Source organism: Molothrus ater, chromosome 17, assembly GCF_012460135.2.
Source record: "Molothrus ater isolate BHLD 08-10-18 breed brown headed cowbird chromosome 17, BPBGC_Mater_1.1, whole genome shotgun sequence".
Classification (NCBI taxonomy): Eukaryota; Metazoa; Chordata; class Aves; order Passeriformes; family Icteridae; genus Molothrus; species Molothrus ater.
Genome location: NC_050494.2, coordinates 1,553,653 through 1,567,795, shown reverse-complemented (window position 1 = coordinate 1,567,795; position 14,143 = coordinate 1,553,653). Strand labels below are relative to the sequence as shown.

The window sequence follows — 14,143 nt, the reverse complement described above, 5'->3', positions numbered from 1 at the left end:
GTGACCCTCTAATGGTCCTGATCCAAATAAACTTTAATTTATTAGTTTAGTTACTATTTAGTTTAGTTACTTTGTTCCACAGTAACTAAATGGAAGCTGTTGTTCTTCAATTTCCTTCACCTCGTGCCAGTTTTAAAAAATAAATCTGAATTAATTTTGGGTGCTGGTGTAAAGGTGGCACTTCATGGTCTAAGTAAGACCCTGCCCAGATGGATCTGACAAACTCCTTGACTCCAAACCCAGCTTAAGAGCCTTTCATTCAAATCCCCAAGTATATTTCATGCCAGGCTCTCTCAATCCTTGAGAAAAAAACCCCAAACCAACCCCCAACCCTCCAACCAACCAGCACACAGCAGGAGCTCAGTCATTTCACTGCAAGTTTATGATCTCAACATGACAGAAAAGGGCCGTGATCTTTGGTTTTGCAATAGGTTATTTATTACAGCTTGTTTTAAGTAAAACCAACACTCAACACTCTCTGTCCCAAACTACTGGTAGGACAGCTGTCCTTAAGGAAGTGTCCAAAAGAATGCAGGACACTGCAGATTTTCCACTGTTCAGAGAAGTAGCACTGCCACCTACTCGGGAAAGCCAAAATCCATAAGCAGGTCACCACTTCCAAGGAAATATTTCTCTGGGTTACAAAGAACAGAGAGAGATCACTGAGGTCACTTTTTTTTTTCTGCCTTGCCTCACTGTTCAGTTTTTACCCAGACTTCAGCTTGCTGGGTTATTGCAGATCACAGGCCTTATGTAAATTGCTGTGTATCAGGAGCTGCTCCAAAGGCCAGGCAGGATCCAGACCCTATTCCCTGTTTTGATGGAATGGCTCAAAGCAGCTCATGAACAGCACCAACCAACACTGAGTCACAGGGGCAGCTGGGACACCCAGAGCACTGATGCTGCAGGGCTACAGACCCCAACAGGCATTTCTGACCTTCGGGGTCATGGCCAGCACCTAGAAGATCAGACACAGTCTGAAAATGCATGTCCAGGTCTGAAAATGCACAGAGAAAACCCCAAACATGCAGGTTACCCTGGCTGTTTGAGGCCCCACACAACCAGCCTTCCTGGGGCTCTGAAAGCCACAGGTGCCCAAGTCAACACCAACATTTTTACCAAAATCTCCAGAGCTGCACTTACTGTAGCACTCCCCAGCCCTGGCCTGTGTTTTTTGGGTTTTTTTTTTGTTTGTTTGTTTTGTTTTTGTTTGTTTTTTTCTGAAGAAAAAGTCCACCAAAAAAACCCCCTTGAGCATTTTGGAGTAATCATGTGGGGTTTTTTTCTTTTTTCTTTGGTCTTTAATGGCATCAATAAAAAACTACTAAAGGAAAACAGCAGATCAAACTGGCTACTGAGCTGTGACAGTGTGAGATCTCCTATGGGTGGGCTCAATGGCCTTCTTAGCCATGAAAATTCTGTCTGGAGCAGAGGGAAAGTGGCAGGGAAACACTTCAACACAAGAGCCAGTTGTGAGTGCACTGCACATGCCCTTGGGCCAAATCCTTGAGAGAAAGCAACAGGCAAACAAAAACAGTTTGGTTCTGTTTTGGGAAGGTTCTGTTGTTTAGGAGAGTTCTGTTTTTTGAAGAAAAACTCAATCAATCATGAGAAAACTTAAAATCTTCAGAAGAAAAACACATAAGACAAAACCAGTTACTGGTGACACTTTTTAATTTCTTATGGTCAGACTTTTTGAAGTAAAACCAAGAGAGCAAGACAGAACTAGAGGACAGGCAGTCATATTTACAGCTACTCAAAACTAAGAGTGTAAAAGCAGAACTCAGTGGTGAAAGAAGCACAGAAGCATACAAAGAATAGGTTTTTTGGTTATTATTAGAATTTTATTATATTATCTTAGCTATTAAAAGAATCTGTTGCATTTTTTACTGCCCAATTCCAACTCACCAGCTCTCACTCAAAACGACTTGTGATACAAAAAGCGACATTTTTTCTGTTTGTAGACAACAAAACCACCTGCTTTAATTCTCACAAACCTTACTGAAGAGTCACAGCACAGCTAACACTAATGCTCTATCTTTTACCATTAAATAAAAAATAAACCAGGGAAAATAAAACAGGCAAAGGGAAAAAAACAGACCGAGTGTAATCATTCAGTTGGATTCTGGATGACAATCAGGAAATAGTCTTTATCTGGAGAGGAAAAAAAAAAAGAAATTATTCTTTCACTGCTGGTATTTGTTCACAGAAACAGTAAATTCCAACATTTTTCACATTTCTCTGATGTGCTGTGGGAACTGCAGAGCCCTGACATTCATTCTCAATGAGCAAAACAGGCTCCAAGTGTTAGGTCATTTATTTTATGGGTTTTACTGAGAAAAACTCTCAGCTTTAGAAACTGCACATTCCCAAAGCAGCTGAATTTAACCCAGTTAGTGCCAGGAAACTCAGTAACAGGCATGTGCCACACTGGTGCATGGTGGCCACTGCCCTTCCCTCACAGGCACGCTGGGGCTGCAGCTGGTTTTGCTGGAGCAATGCTTATTCCTCTTCCCATGCTTCCTGTGGAAATCTGAGGCTGCCTCAGCACGAACCAGAGCCTGTGTTAAGATCTGCCCTGACCCAAGCCTGCCATGGGGAACTGCCATCCACTGCTTGGCCTCTCCACCAGCCCCATCCCAGCAGGAAGCACACAGGGACAAGGCTGAATTCCTGCCACATGAGCGACCTGCACTCATCCCACTGCTTCCCAGTTTGGAATTCAACAAAATACTGAGGATGTTTCCTGAAAAGAAGGTTGCTGCTGCTGTATACCATCACTCATGATTCCAGCTACATACATTAATAGCTACAGTGTGCTCTAATACTTTTCCCAGAACTGGAAAGTCAGGACTGTCTGGTTTTATCCCTCAGTCCACAGTTCTGCATGGAAATTGCTCCCAGAATGTATTTCTTTCCAAATGCTAGGGTTTTATACTGAAAAACAAAGCATGAGAGGGTGCAGCACCCTCTCAAGCATTATCTAATACTTTCTACTTTGATCTACACAAAATGAGGGAAGGGATTTGCCACATTCAAACATGACAAAGGAAACTTAGGTCAATGATAAAGCTTTCAACTCTCCAGAAAGTAGAGCAGCTTCTTGGAGAGAAGGGATTATCCAATGTGAACACAAGCAGCAGGCAGACTCCTTCCAGGCTGACTGTGTCAGTCTCAAGTGAGAACAATCCAGCTGGATTCCCAGAGTGCTGCTCTCACCCTGCTCTCTCCTACCTGGAGCAACCATGATTTCGTTTTTCTTGGAGCGGATGCGCAGGAAGGTGAGGTCGTTCTGGGGGTCGATGTCCCGCACGGTGCTCCTGGCCTTCATGATGAAGCTGTGCATGAGGCCGGCATACTGAATGGTGGTGGCGTTGTCTATGGTGCTCTTGATGGGAATACCTGCAGGACAGGGACAGCAAGGCTCAGGGACAAACCTCCAGCACCAACCCTGCACTGGGCACCAGCGGGTCCAACCTCGGTTGCCACTGCACCAGAGGGTCAGGGCTGTTCTCTTTGAAGGCAAGAGGAAAACATGAAGAAAAACAAAATAGGAAAAAGCTGAGATGTGGGACCGCAGGTGTAGGTGAGAACTGTTTACCTCTAGTAGCACCAGTGCTTTACTTTTTCATTTTCAGAGTTAAAAATAGAAATAAATTAAACAAAAATAATAATCTGTAAAGGAGAGAAGAAATACCAATGTTGGCAGTTTTTTCTCGTGACAGGGACACTTTTTTTACTACAGAAAGGATCCCCTACACCAGTTAAATGATATTGAGCTACACCAGGCTGGGATCAGTGATTATGGAGGACATCAGCTGCTGCATCACACAGCTCCAACATTCAGCCCTATGAGGAGGTGCAGTCCTGAGAGTGCAGTCCTGGTTCAGTGATAACCAGCCTGGAGGGCAGGCACACTGTTCAGCCAGAGCTTTACAGAGCTCCCTTACACTTCAGCCACCCATTAGATGTGTTTTCCTTCCAAAACCCAGTCAAACCCCAGCTCCAGGGTCAGAACAGAGCAGCCAAGTACCAAATTCTGCTGGGCAGAACCAGGTGTCTGTTCCAGTAACTGCAGCTGCAGCACAGAGAGCACAAACCACTCAACTATCATAGAAAACCAGTGAGCAGGAGCCAAGGTGCATGATGTGATCTTCAGTATATTCACATGTAGCTGCTGTCATCTTTTCTAAGGATTACTTCTAGGAAATATTCAATTTTTGGGCTGCTCACAGTGTATTGAGAATGCTCTGAAGAAGTTGGTCTGTTGAACTCATCAGAGACTCCACAAAGGGACAACTTGCTGATGAGTTCCACAAGCACCAGACAGCGCTAAAGAACTGGAGCCTGCCAGGCCAGCAGGGTTTTGGATAGGCCCAGCAGCAAGATTTCCATCTTGTGAGAGCCTCAGTGTTACTGATGAAAGTTTTTACAGACTCAGTTTCAAACACTACCATAACTCAAATATTACAATGCTTTTGCAAATTATCTTAATGTATTTCCTAAAATAATAATGTGAGCTTCCAGAAATTGGAAACCAATTTTCTTTTGCAGCCTGACTACTGTCTGTCTCCTTGGGCTGCAGGAAAACCTCTCCCAAAGCCAGACTCTAAGCTAAGTGCAAGTGGTACAAGCAGCAGCCCTCAAAGGGGGTGGCTGGAGTGAGTGATAGGTCAGAAAAGTGAGGCTGACACGGCACCTTCTGAATTAACCACGATGATTCCCTGCACTCCCTTCTGGCTCTGGATTCGCTTCAGTGTTTCCTCCACCTCAGCCTGCAAGACAAAGCACAAATCAATGCAGGGTTACAGGGTTACAGCTGCTTCTTGCCTCCCACCAAAGCTTTAGGATAACATGGCTGAACACAAAGCTGCACAAGGATGATTAAAAAGCCACTGCCTACACTGGATTATACAGCCAAGTGTCTGTACTTTGGTGCCACCTTTTCTGCATGACCTTTCATTCCATCTGCCTTCTTCACTCATTTGTGATTATCATCCTGGAACTCCCCTCTCTCCTCCTCCCCAAGCCTCCTGCTGAAGGCTTGCAGCTGGAAGCTGCAGGCAGACTGCTACAATTTAGGTGTCAAACAAAAATCATCTTTGAAAATGGACATGGAATTTATGAAAAAAGTAGGAAAAAGAATACATTGTGGGTGCAAGATGACCTTCCCTTTTAGCAAATGAATGCCAAAAGCAATTACAAATAAGAGAAGTGAGAGGAAAAACAATGAATGAACACTCTTTGTTTGTAATTCTGATTTGTGCTGGGATGGCTGCAAGGCTGTAACCACTGCCAATAATTTACAACTTAAAAAAGGAAAAATGTCAACGCAGGCCAAGGCAACAGTCCTTTATCTGATCTATAGAAACCATCAAAAGAGGTTTCAGTACCTTCTGCACAACATTCCTGTTACAAGACACCCATCTAAATATAACTATGGCATCTGTAGTAGGGTGAGAAACCCTCACACCTGAGCTGATTTCCACAGCTGGATGAGTATTTAGCATTTTTTATTCCCATTAAAGAAAACAGAAACGAGTAGTATCTTTCAGATCTTGCAAGGCAGAGTCCCTCAGAAATGGTTTAGGAAGGGAGACCAGAATCACTTGAACCAGGTGAGACCTACAAGGGGCATTTGGCCAAGGCTGTGTTCCCTGGGCACCCCGAACAGCCCTCTCCACCTCCTCCACAGCAAATGGGCACAAAGATCTCACACACCCTGTTCCCTGGCAAGAGACCTCATCCAACAACCAACACAACAAAACAAACACCAGCTCAGCCCCAGCAGCACCAGCACTTTGCTCAGGGTGCTGTTGGTAACACAGCCCGTGGCTCCTAAGAGATGGGAGCCCCCAGGCTGGTCTTACGAAGCAGAAGTTTTTCTGTGTGATCCAGCACAGAAAAATTCAAGTATTTTCAACAGAACTCTTGATTATTTCTGAATGCTGGACTGTTCTCAAATGGAAGACAAGGGAAATTAAACAAAGAACAAATGAAAGGGTGTATAAATGCTGGGAAAATATAGTGGAAAAATGTTAAATCTATTAAGAAATTAAGATCTGATTTCCTGCCTTCTTACTAGTACTATTTAAGTCCTGATTAAATACTTTCCTTCACAGGACCTTAACAAACCTTTTCAGATGCAAAGCAGCATCCATAAAGAAGGATACGAGTTCTTAATTTCCTCTTAACACCTTCAGCTGATCTAACTCACAGGTGGGTGATCTGCTCTGACAGTTCACTGCTGCTGATGGGAGAAGGTCCTGCTCCTCCAATTCCTCCACAAGCCAGTGCAGCTCACCAGACCAAAAAAATAGTACTGAGAACAAAATCACATATTTAATTCATGAAACACGCAAACCCCATTTTAATGAAGGGCTGGATAACTGCAAGAGATAGCACATGAGGAGGAGAGATGCACTCTAGAAAAGGAGAATAAACACTCCCTCAACACCATTTTGCTGCTAAATATCCTTTGCTATATGTACAACAGCAGCCTGTATCTTCCTGTTTTCATCTGGAATAACTAAACTGCTAGGTTTGCCTAAAAAATACATCTTATTAGATAATTTCAAGTTTCCCTCTGGAACTCTGGTCAGCATTTATTTCTTTACAAATTTTGATATACATTTGATCCCCAATTTCATCAACACGCCATAGCCAGCCATACGTCTGAGCAGGGAGAAGCCTCCAATAAAATCACAACAGAACAAATACAGCCGCGGTTATTAAACATCCAAAACCAGTCTCTTTTTCCTGACTGCTTCCAGCTTTACAGCAGTGCCCTGGCAGCCGTAGGAAATGCAGGTTCCGCAGTGAGCGTTTCCCCGGCACGGGGCTGGGCTGGATCCGGCCTCTCCCCGCGGTGACTCAGGGCCGGGCAGAGCCAGGGCAGCCCCGCGGAGGCAGCGCCGGGACCCGCAGCGCTCCCGGCCCGGTGCTGGGGGAACGGGCGGGACCGCCGGGCCCGCCCCGCACAAACACGGCCCCGCCCGGGAGCCCGACACAGAACCGGACACAGAACCCAACACGAACCGAACCGAACCGAACCGAACCGAGCCGAGCGCTCCCAGCCCCCGCGGTCCCCGCAGCGGGGTCTCGCCTTTACCCGGGCCCCGCCCGCGGGGCAGCGCCTGTGCCTGAGGGGAGTCGGGACCGGCACCGGGACGGGTCCGCCCCGCCCTGCGCCGGCCGCAGGAGCCCCCAAGGCCCGGGGAGGTACAGAGACCCCCGAGGGCGGCACAGGGGCCCCACCCGGACTCCGGACCGGCCTCACCCACCATGATGGAGCCGCCTCCGCCCCGTGTCGGCCCCGGCGCTGCTCCGGAAGCGCTTGGAGCGCGGGGCGGGCCCGCTCCGAGACGCCGCCCCGAACCCTCCACCCCTCGGAGCCCGCACAAATCCCCCCAAGCTCCCGAGGCCGCTGCCGGGGACGCGGTGGTCCCTGATCCCGCTTTAGGGACATCAGCGTGAAACCCCATCCTTCCAGTACCTGAAAGGGACTTAAGGAAAGATGGGACGAGTCTGTTTACAAGAGCCTGGAGTGACAGGACAAATTGGGCTTGGTTCACATTGAAAGAGAGGAAGTTTAGATTAGAGATTAAGAAGAAATCCTTCCCTGTGAGGGTGGGGAGGCCCTGGCACAGGTTACCCAGAGAAGCTGTGGCTGCCCCTGGATCCCTGAAGTGTCCAGGGCCGGGTTGGACACTGGGGCTTGGAGGCAGCTGGGGCAGTGGGAGGTGCCCATGGCAGGGGGTGAAATGAGATGGCCTTTAAAGGTCCCTTCCCACCCAAACCATTCTGTGATTCCATCATAACCGGTGTGGGAAGTTCTTTTCCGCCAAATAGCCGCAAGCCGGAGCCCCCTGGGACAGGGGCAGAGCCACTCCAAGGCATGGTGCACCCTAAAGCCCGGGGACCTCCCTGCCACAGCGCCGGGGATCCGTGTCCCGAGGGTGAAGGTGGGTGCTGCCCCTGCCATGAGAAAGGGAGAGCTCTTTGCTCCCTTGGAGGAAGGACTGGGGATGTCCCACAGTCTGATGGCAAAACAAAATAACACATCCAAGAACTGCATCCCCATAACCCCAGCTCTGTTCTACACACTCAACAGCAGCAGTTGGGACTTTCCCTCTGACCTCAGGCTCTGCTAGAAGTGAAAGAGAGTCCCAGAATAGCTTGGGACCTTTAAAGGCCATCTCATGCCACCCCCCTGCCAGGGGCAGGGACACCTACCATTCCAGGTTGCTCCAAGCCCCATCCAAGCTAGCCTTAGACACTTCCAGGGATAGCCAAAGGTTCTCTGGGTGATTTGTGCCAGAGCCTCATGACCCTTACAGGGAAGAATTTCTTCCCAATATCCAATTTAAACCTACTCCCTATCAGTTTGAATGATCCTTCTTTTGGGACCACAATCCTGGAATCAGCAAACAGACACAGAGCTCACACTGAGCTCCCACAGCGGTCACAGAGAGATGGTATTGGGTGAAATGTAAAACATGTCCTCATAAAGTGTTTTTAGATTTTTTTTCCCCCCTCTGAAAGCCAGGATTTGACACAGCACGTAAGCTCACTGGCCTTTCCAATCTGTCAGTCTGCATTCTCCTTAGAGAAAACAAGATTTCTCCAATGAGCCCTGTCATTTGTGCACTGCTGGGCTGACAGGCTGAGAATCGAAATTGGATCAGGCATTGCCACAGATCAGGAAAAAATCCTTCTTTAGGACCCAAGAGATATGGCCGTTTCCTCTTCTAGTGGCTGTTTACAGCTCTGCGAACCTAATTCAGTTAAATTCTAATCTCTCTGACCAGTCCAGCAGCAAGTTTTACAGCTTGGCTACAAGAAGTCATTTTGCCATGGATTGATTTAATTTCTGGTCTGTGCAATGGTAAGATTTGGGCAATAGTAAGGATGTGGTGGATAATTTGGGCAATAATAAGCCCATAGCTGCCATCAGACACCCAAGCAAACATGGGTTTGCTTAAACAACCATTCCCATCCTGCCATGAACAAAACCTTCAACACTCCCACCCAGGGCTGGTGCTGACATTAGCACCCTCATCATTAAAGTAAATAGAAAAAAAAATGGTGCAGCTGAGATGTACTTTTATCATATACTGCACCGTGATTAATTTTTGCCTTTTTAAAATAAACTTCAGATGTATGTGAAATACCCTTGCAGCTGTATTCATATAAAGCTGCTCAAAGCAGTGTCAAGTTTTGGGTTTACACAACTTACTAGGATGCTTTTAAATGGTTCCATTCAAAGTTTGGAGGAAGTGACTCCTCACCAACCTCCCCACTGCAGAAAAAGGCAGTTGTTATTGCATGTATTTGCCTGGCACAGAAAATCATCCTTGGGATTTGCTGCCCCTGACAAAACTGAGTTAACTGAGCCTGTGGGAACAGCTGGGAAAGTCAGCAGAGGGAGAACCCAGTGGGAAGGTCTGCAGCAGGGAATATCACCCTCAGGGAAGGATGACCACTTCAGGGACCATTTGACCAAACTGGACAGAATCAAGTCCCTGAGACAGAATCACAAAATTAACTAGGTTAGTTTTGGTTAGAAGAGACCTTTGAGATCATCAAGTCCAGTACTGTATGACGCTAAGACCTGATGGGATATCCCTGTGAGCACTGAGGGAACTGGCACCTCACTGCAAAGCCCATCTCAGTTACCTGGCAAAGCTTGTGGCCATCAGGAGAGATCCTCATGACAGGAAGAATCTCAGGGAGGATCAGGGACACTACAAGGCTGGTTGGTCTCACTGGAGCTTTGCCCCCTCCTTTGTGGCATTCTGCCACTCCAAACCCCTTGCAGTGTCATTCCTCATTGTTGGTATCCCTGCACCAGTGCTGCACTGGGATGTTACAGCTGTGGCTCCTGCAGAACCTCCCTCCAGCCCATCTCCCTCAGGCCTCAGCAGCCTCACAGCCCTCAATGGCTCCTCAGGGCAGCATCTACAAGCACTAAAAATCCACAAATTGTGTCCAAAATCTCCTCTTCAAGAGCCAATGCAATCAACCAGGGTGGATGAGGTCTTGGGAAAGAACTGTTCCTGAAGAATCCTAGTGGAAGGACAAGTCCAGGCAGCCTGACCCTCACCCCCAGGAACACTAGGACAATTCATTTCCACCTGGATATTCTGTCACACATAAGGAATAAGGACCAGACCACCAGCTCTTTAAGTAGTTTTATAAAAGTATTTGACTTACTGAGATACTGTTACAGTTACCTGAGTATTTGAAATTACAATGCAAGGAAATATCGACAATGAATTTCAGTACAGTATTTTACAATCCAGTGCTGCTGATCCCAGTTTCTACATGAGTTCACTAGAGCACATATACACAAACAGTGATTCTTGGAGAAAATTAAAAGACACCACAAAAAAGGGGGCTGGAGATACCAATATAACAGAGTTGAGATTACAAATCCAGTGCAGCATGTAGTAAAATAAAATTTTTAAAAAACCCAAAAAAAACCCCTAACCCCCAAACAATTTTTTATTTTTCTCAAAATAATAAAAAAGGTTGTTTTTTTTTAAAGACAAGCAACTGGATTAAAAACCTCAAACTTCCATACTAGATCAGATAAAGAATGTATTTACTGTGCATGTCATTAGTAAATGAACAGTTCCTGAGCTACTTGTAACAATAAGGCTTTGTTAATTCTCAGTATTTAATTTTCTCATGTCATTCTCATGAAGGAAAATTCTAAATAAAATTTCTTTTAATACTTGGTAATTAGGATCAACTCACACTTGCATATGAATGTACATTTGTGACATACTATGAATTTATGCAGCTCAGGTAGCTAAAACAGTTGAAACAATGGGAGACAAATTAATTAATCTCTGCTGAAAATCTCACTTGTAAATCCAATCCACAAAAACCTGTTATCTGGGATAGCAGCTGCTCTGGGCTCATCCCTGTATTGCTTCACCAGATCCCCAGAAAGAACTGAAAAGTGCACCAGTGGCTTGTATAATTCCTTTTACCTTATACACAACATGCTGTAAAAATTTAACAGATTTGTTAGTATTCACAAGTCAAATGCCTAAGGAATCTAAACTTGTGCCTTCAGAAATATTGTCAATGTAATGCTGTAAAGTTGCTTTAATTTTTTTCTATTTGGCCAAATCCGATTGTTTCACTGATTATTTTTCCCCCTCAATGAATTCTTTATTTGCAATATTTTAAAATCATATCTGGTGCTTGGAATATCCAGCCCCCTTTCTCCCATCCTGGTACAGCAGAAAAGACATATAAACATGCCATTTAAATTAAAGAAACAATGGAATAAGTGGAATCCTGGACATCAAAAATATATACAAGCAGGTATGTTTTTCCTGAACTAAACATTTCAACCATAAAAATATTCAACAGCCAAACCCTATAGAACTAGGGCTAAGGCTATTTCAATTATAACTACTCTTTATTTTAAAAATATAGGGCTGACAGCCTTTTGGGTGATATTTATACATGAACAATAGTTCTAGGTTCCCTACACGAATTGTAAAGCAATATGCAGAACATAGACTATTTTTCATAGCTTAACCTTGCATTATCTTGCTTAATTTAATCTCTCTTGTAAATATGTTAGATAACTACATTTCACTGTAAGAATTAATATAAACAGAAAATATATATAAGGCTTTTATTTTTTCTCATGAGCTGTATACTGTCATAGATCCAAATATTGTGGAAGTTGGCAGTTCTCCTCCCAGTTACACCTGAAGGTGAATTCTCACCATCAATGAAACTTTAAATGAGGGGCATTTCTGTATCATCAGCACCTCTCCCCAGGCCTTCCTTCAATTAAGCCTGACAAGTCCCACCCTCCTGCCTTCCCAAAGCATTTATCACTGAGCCCTGACACACTTGTGAAGTCAGCTAAAACCTGTAGTGTCTTGGTTCTTAGGCCTGAATCAGTTTTTCCCTCTTGCAGTTTAGATGGATAAGACAGCGGGAAAGAAATACTCTTTTCCAGACTGAATGTTCAGTGTTTCACTTTCCCACTGTCCTGTTTCAGCTCTGTCATCTGAAAGAGTCTTAAATGCAGCTCCTGCCCCAGTGCTCTGAGCTGCAGGTTTGCTTTAGTATGTGCTACATGTTATTTCAAGTGTCACGTCTCTCACTGTGGCTACAGCTCATTTCACTGGTGTCTGACTTCCTCCCTTCGGGGGAAGGGAAAGGGCTGACCAGACCCAAAAAGTGCATTCAGTCTAAAGGAGCAGTAAAATGCAAAATGTTATTGTAAACCAGAAAAGAATTAACAGATTCTAAAAGGAAATAACAAATGTTAATTCAACAGGAACTCGCTACAAAAGTTACTAGCTGTAAGCAGCTTAGGGTGAATTAGCTTAGAAACCTCCCCAAAAACTTTAGTTTCAAACTTTATAGAACTATTTACTGATGCTCCAGCTTCCCAAAAACCTGTAATCCGTGTCTGAACTTTCTAATCCTCTTGGCCTCAGCCAGTCTCACACATCAGTTCATCCACAGAAATGATGAGTAGGATCATTTTTTCAATCCAGTTGTTTTGTGCTTCTTCCTGACAGCCAAACGAACTCTTCGGAGCAAAGTGACTGCAACATGTAGGAAAAACACCGAGGGTAACGTCCATTAACACTGCTGACAAACAGCCTGCAAACAGGAACCTCAATGGAATCAGTGCAATCCCAGCTGGGCTTGTCTTTTGCAAAACAAATGAAGTACCACAGTGTTAATATTGATTTCAAAGTTAAAAGGTGTTACACAGCAAAAGCTCAGAACCCTTCAGAGGGCACAGAGCAGTGTTCCAACAACTTTGGGCAGGTGTCTCTTTTGCTGACAGGAGCAGGACTGGGATAAACCAAAGCGAAGCTATGCCCTGGATTTGTGCCACAGTTTGACATCCCCTTAACAGCAGCTTCAGTCCAGCTGGCACGTGAGCAGACTCCAGGCAAGGAAAAACAGTCTGGCCACACTTGAGTTAGAAAAAGGAGCTTAAGGATTGGAGCTGCTCACAGCACAGAGGGAGATCCAGGCTGGCCCTGACACTGCTGTTAGGAGGCTTAGGATGCTGCTGCAGCATTGCAGCTACCAATGAACTTCCCAGTGCATCAGTAGCAAAAATGCTACTAAAAAGGAAAGACAAAACTATTGTTAAAAATCTGTCAGTCATTAAGGACACATTCTAATTAATGAATGGTAAAACAAAGCAGAGCCCAAAGCTGTATTAAACCTCTACTTCGGTCATTAGTTGCTTGAAGCCACATTGGATTGCGCATTTGATTTCTGAAAGTGCTCAGCAGAAATCCAGAGTTAAGGTGGATAACCTCAGGATAACATCCATTTATTTACACATTAGTACTGTTAAATAAATCCAAGTCATGTCTACTTTACAATGAAGTGTGCAACAAGCAGAAGAAGTGAAGCACATACATCGTGTTGGGTTCACATTCTTCAAGGTGCAAATTTTAGCTACTCTTGTCCAAATCCTTCTGTTTCTTCAATTGCAAATAACAGCTTTTCCTTCAACTGCTCATAATTTTTATATGGTGGAAGGTCTAAGCGATTGAAACTGCAAAATAAAAAAAAATTATGTACTGAGGAAGAATTCAATAGGAACAAAAAATCCATTATGAATATGGGTGATTAGAATTTTTGCCGTGGAGATTGATACTGGGATTTATACCCTGAGAAAAGCTGACTACTGATATAAATGTATTTCTGAGGGCAGAGGTTAGTATTCAAGTGCTGATACAGAGACAGTTTTCATTAAATTTTCCTAGTTGGAGGAAAACCAGCCTCTAGGTGGTTAATTAGAGTCATCGTTCAGATACAAAATTTTCAATTTGTGTGGTTTTGCCTACCCAAAGAAAAGAGGAGAACTGACCTTTTCTCTGGAAGTGTGTGAATGTGGCTCTTTTACTAAGGAGTGCAGTGATAACAAAAGATAGTCCCAACCTTCTTAGACACTACTGGTAATGACTTTAGTTGTTCAGTAATATATTACACAAATCCATGAATTCCCAGTGGAATCTATTCCTTGCCACAAGAGCTTTTCACAAGTTTAGCTATTATTCAACAACATAGTTCACTGGTGTAATTTGTGTTTGCTTTCACAGAGTCTCAACCATTTCAGCATATTAGCCAT

General features: G+C 44.6%; 2 protein-coding genes across 5 annotated transcripts in view; both read right to left on the bottom strand.

The window, feature by feature from the left end:
* Positions 1-1,656: 1,656 nt before the first annotated feature.
* On the bottom strand, positions 1,657-7,468 carry DYNLRB1 (dynein light chain roadblock-type 1). Its single transcript, XM_036395696.2, is given in 5 exon segments — positions 1,657-2,154; positions 3,235-3,402; positions 4,700-4,775; positions 7,284-7,424; positions 7,427-7,468. Coding segments are annotated over 5 exon segments (471 nt in total). The 3' UTR covers positions 1,657-2,110.
* A 2,713-nt stretch (positions 7,469-10,181) lies between these two features.
* The window catches only part of ITCH (itchy E3 ubiquitin protein ligase), a 58,235-nt gene continuing 54,273 nt past the window's right edge, over positions 10,182-14,143 (bottom strand). For 2 of the 4 annotated variants that reach the window (XM_036395601.2, XM_036395598.2), the window contains one exon: positions 10,182-13,567. In XM_036395601.2, coding sequence (XP_036251494.1) covers positions 13,468-13,567 — 100 coding nt within the window. In that variant the 3' untranslated portion in view covers positions 10,182-13,467. The remainder of the gene's footprint in view (positions 13,568-14,143) is intronic. The other 2 variants (XM_036395599.2, XM_036395600.2) reach the window with 2 other exon arrangements.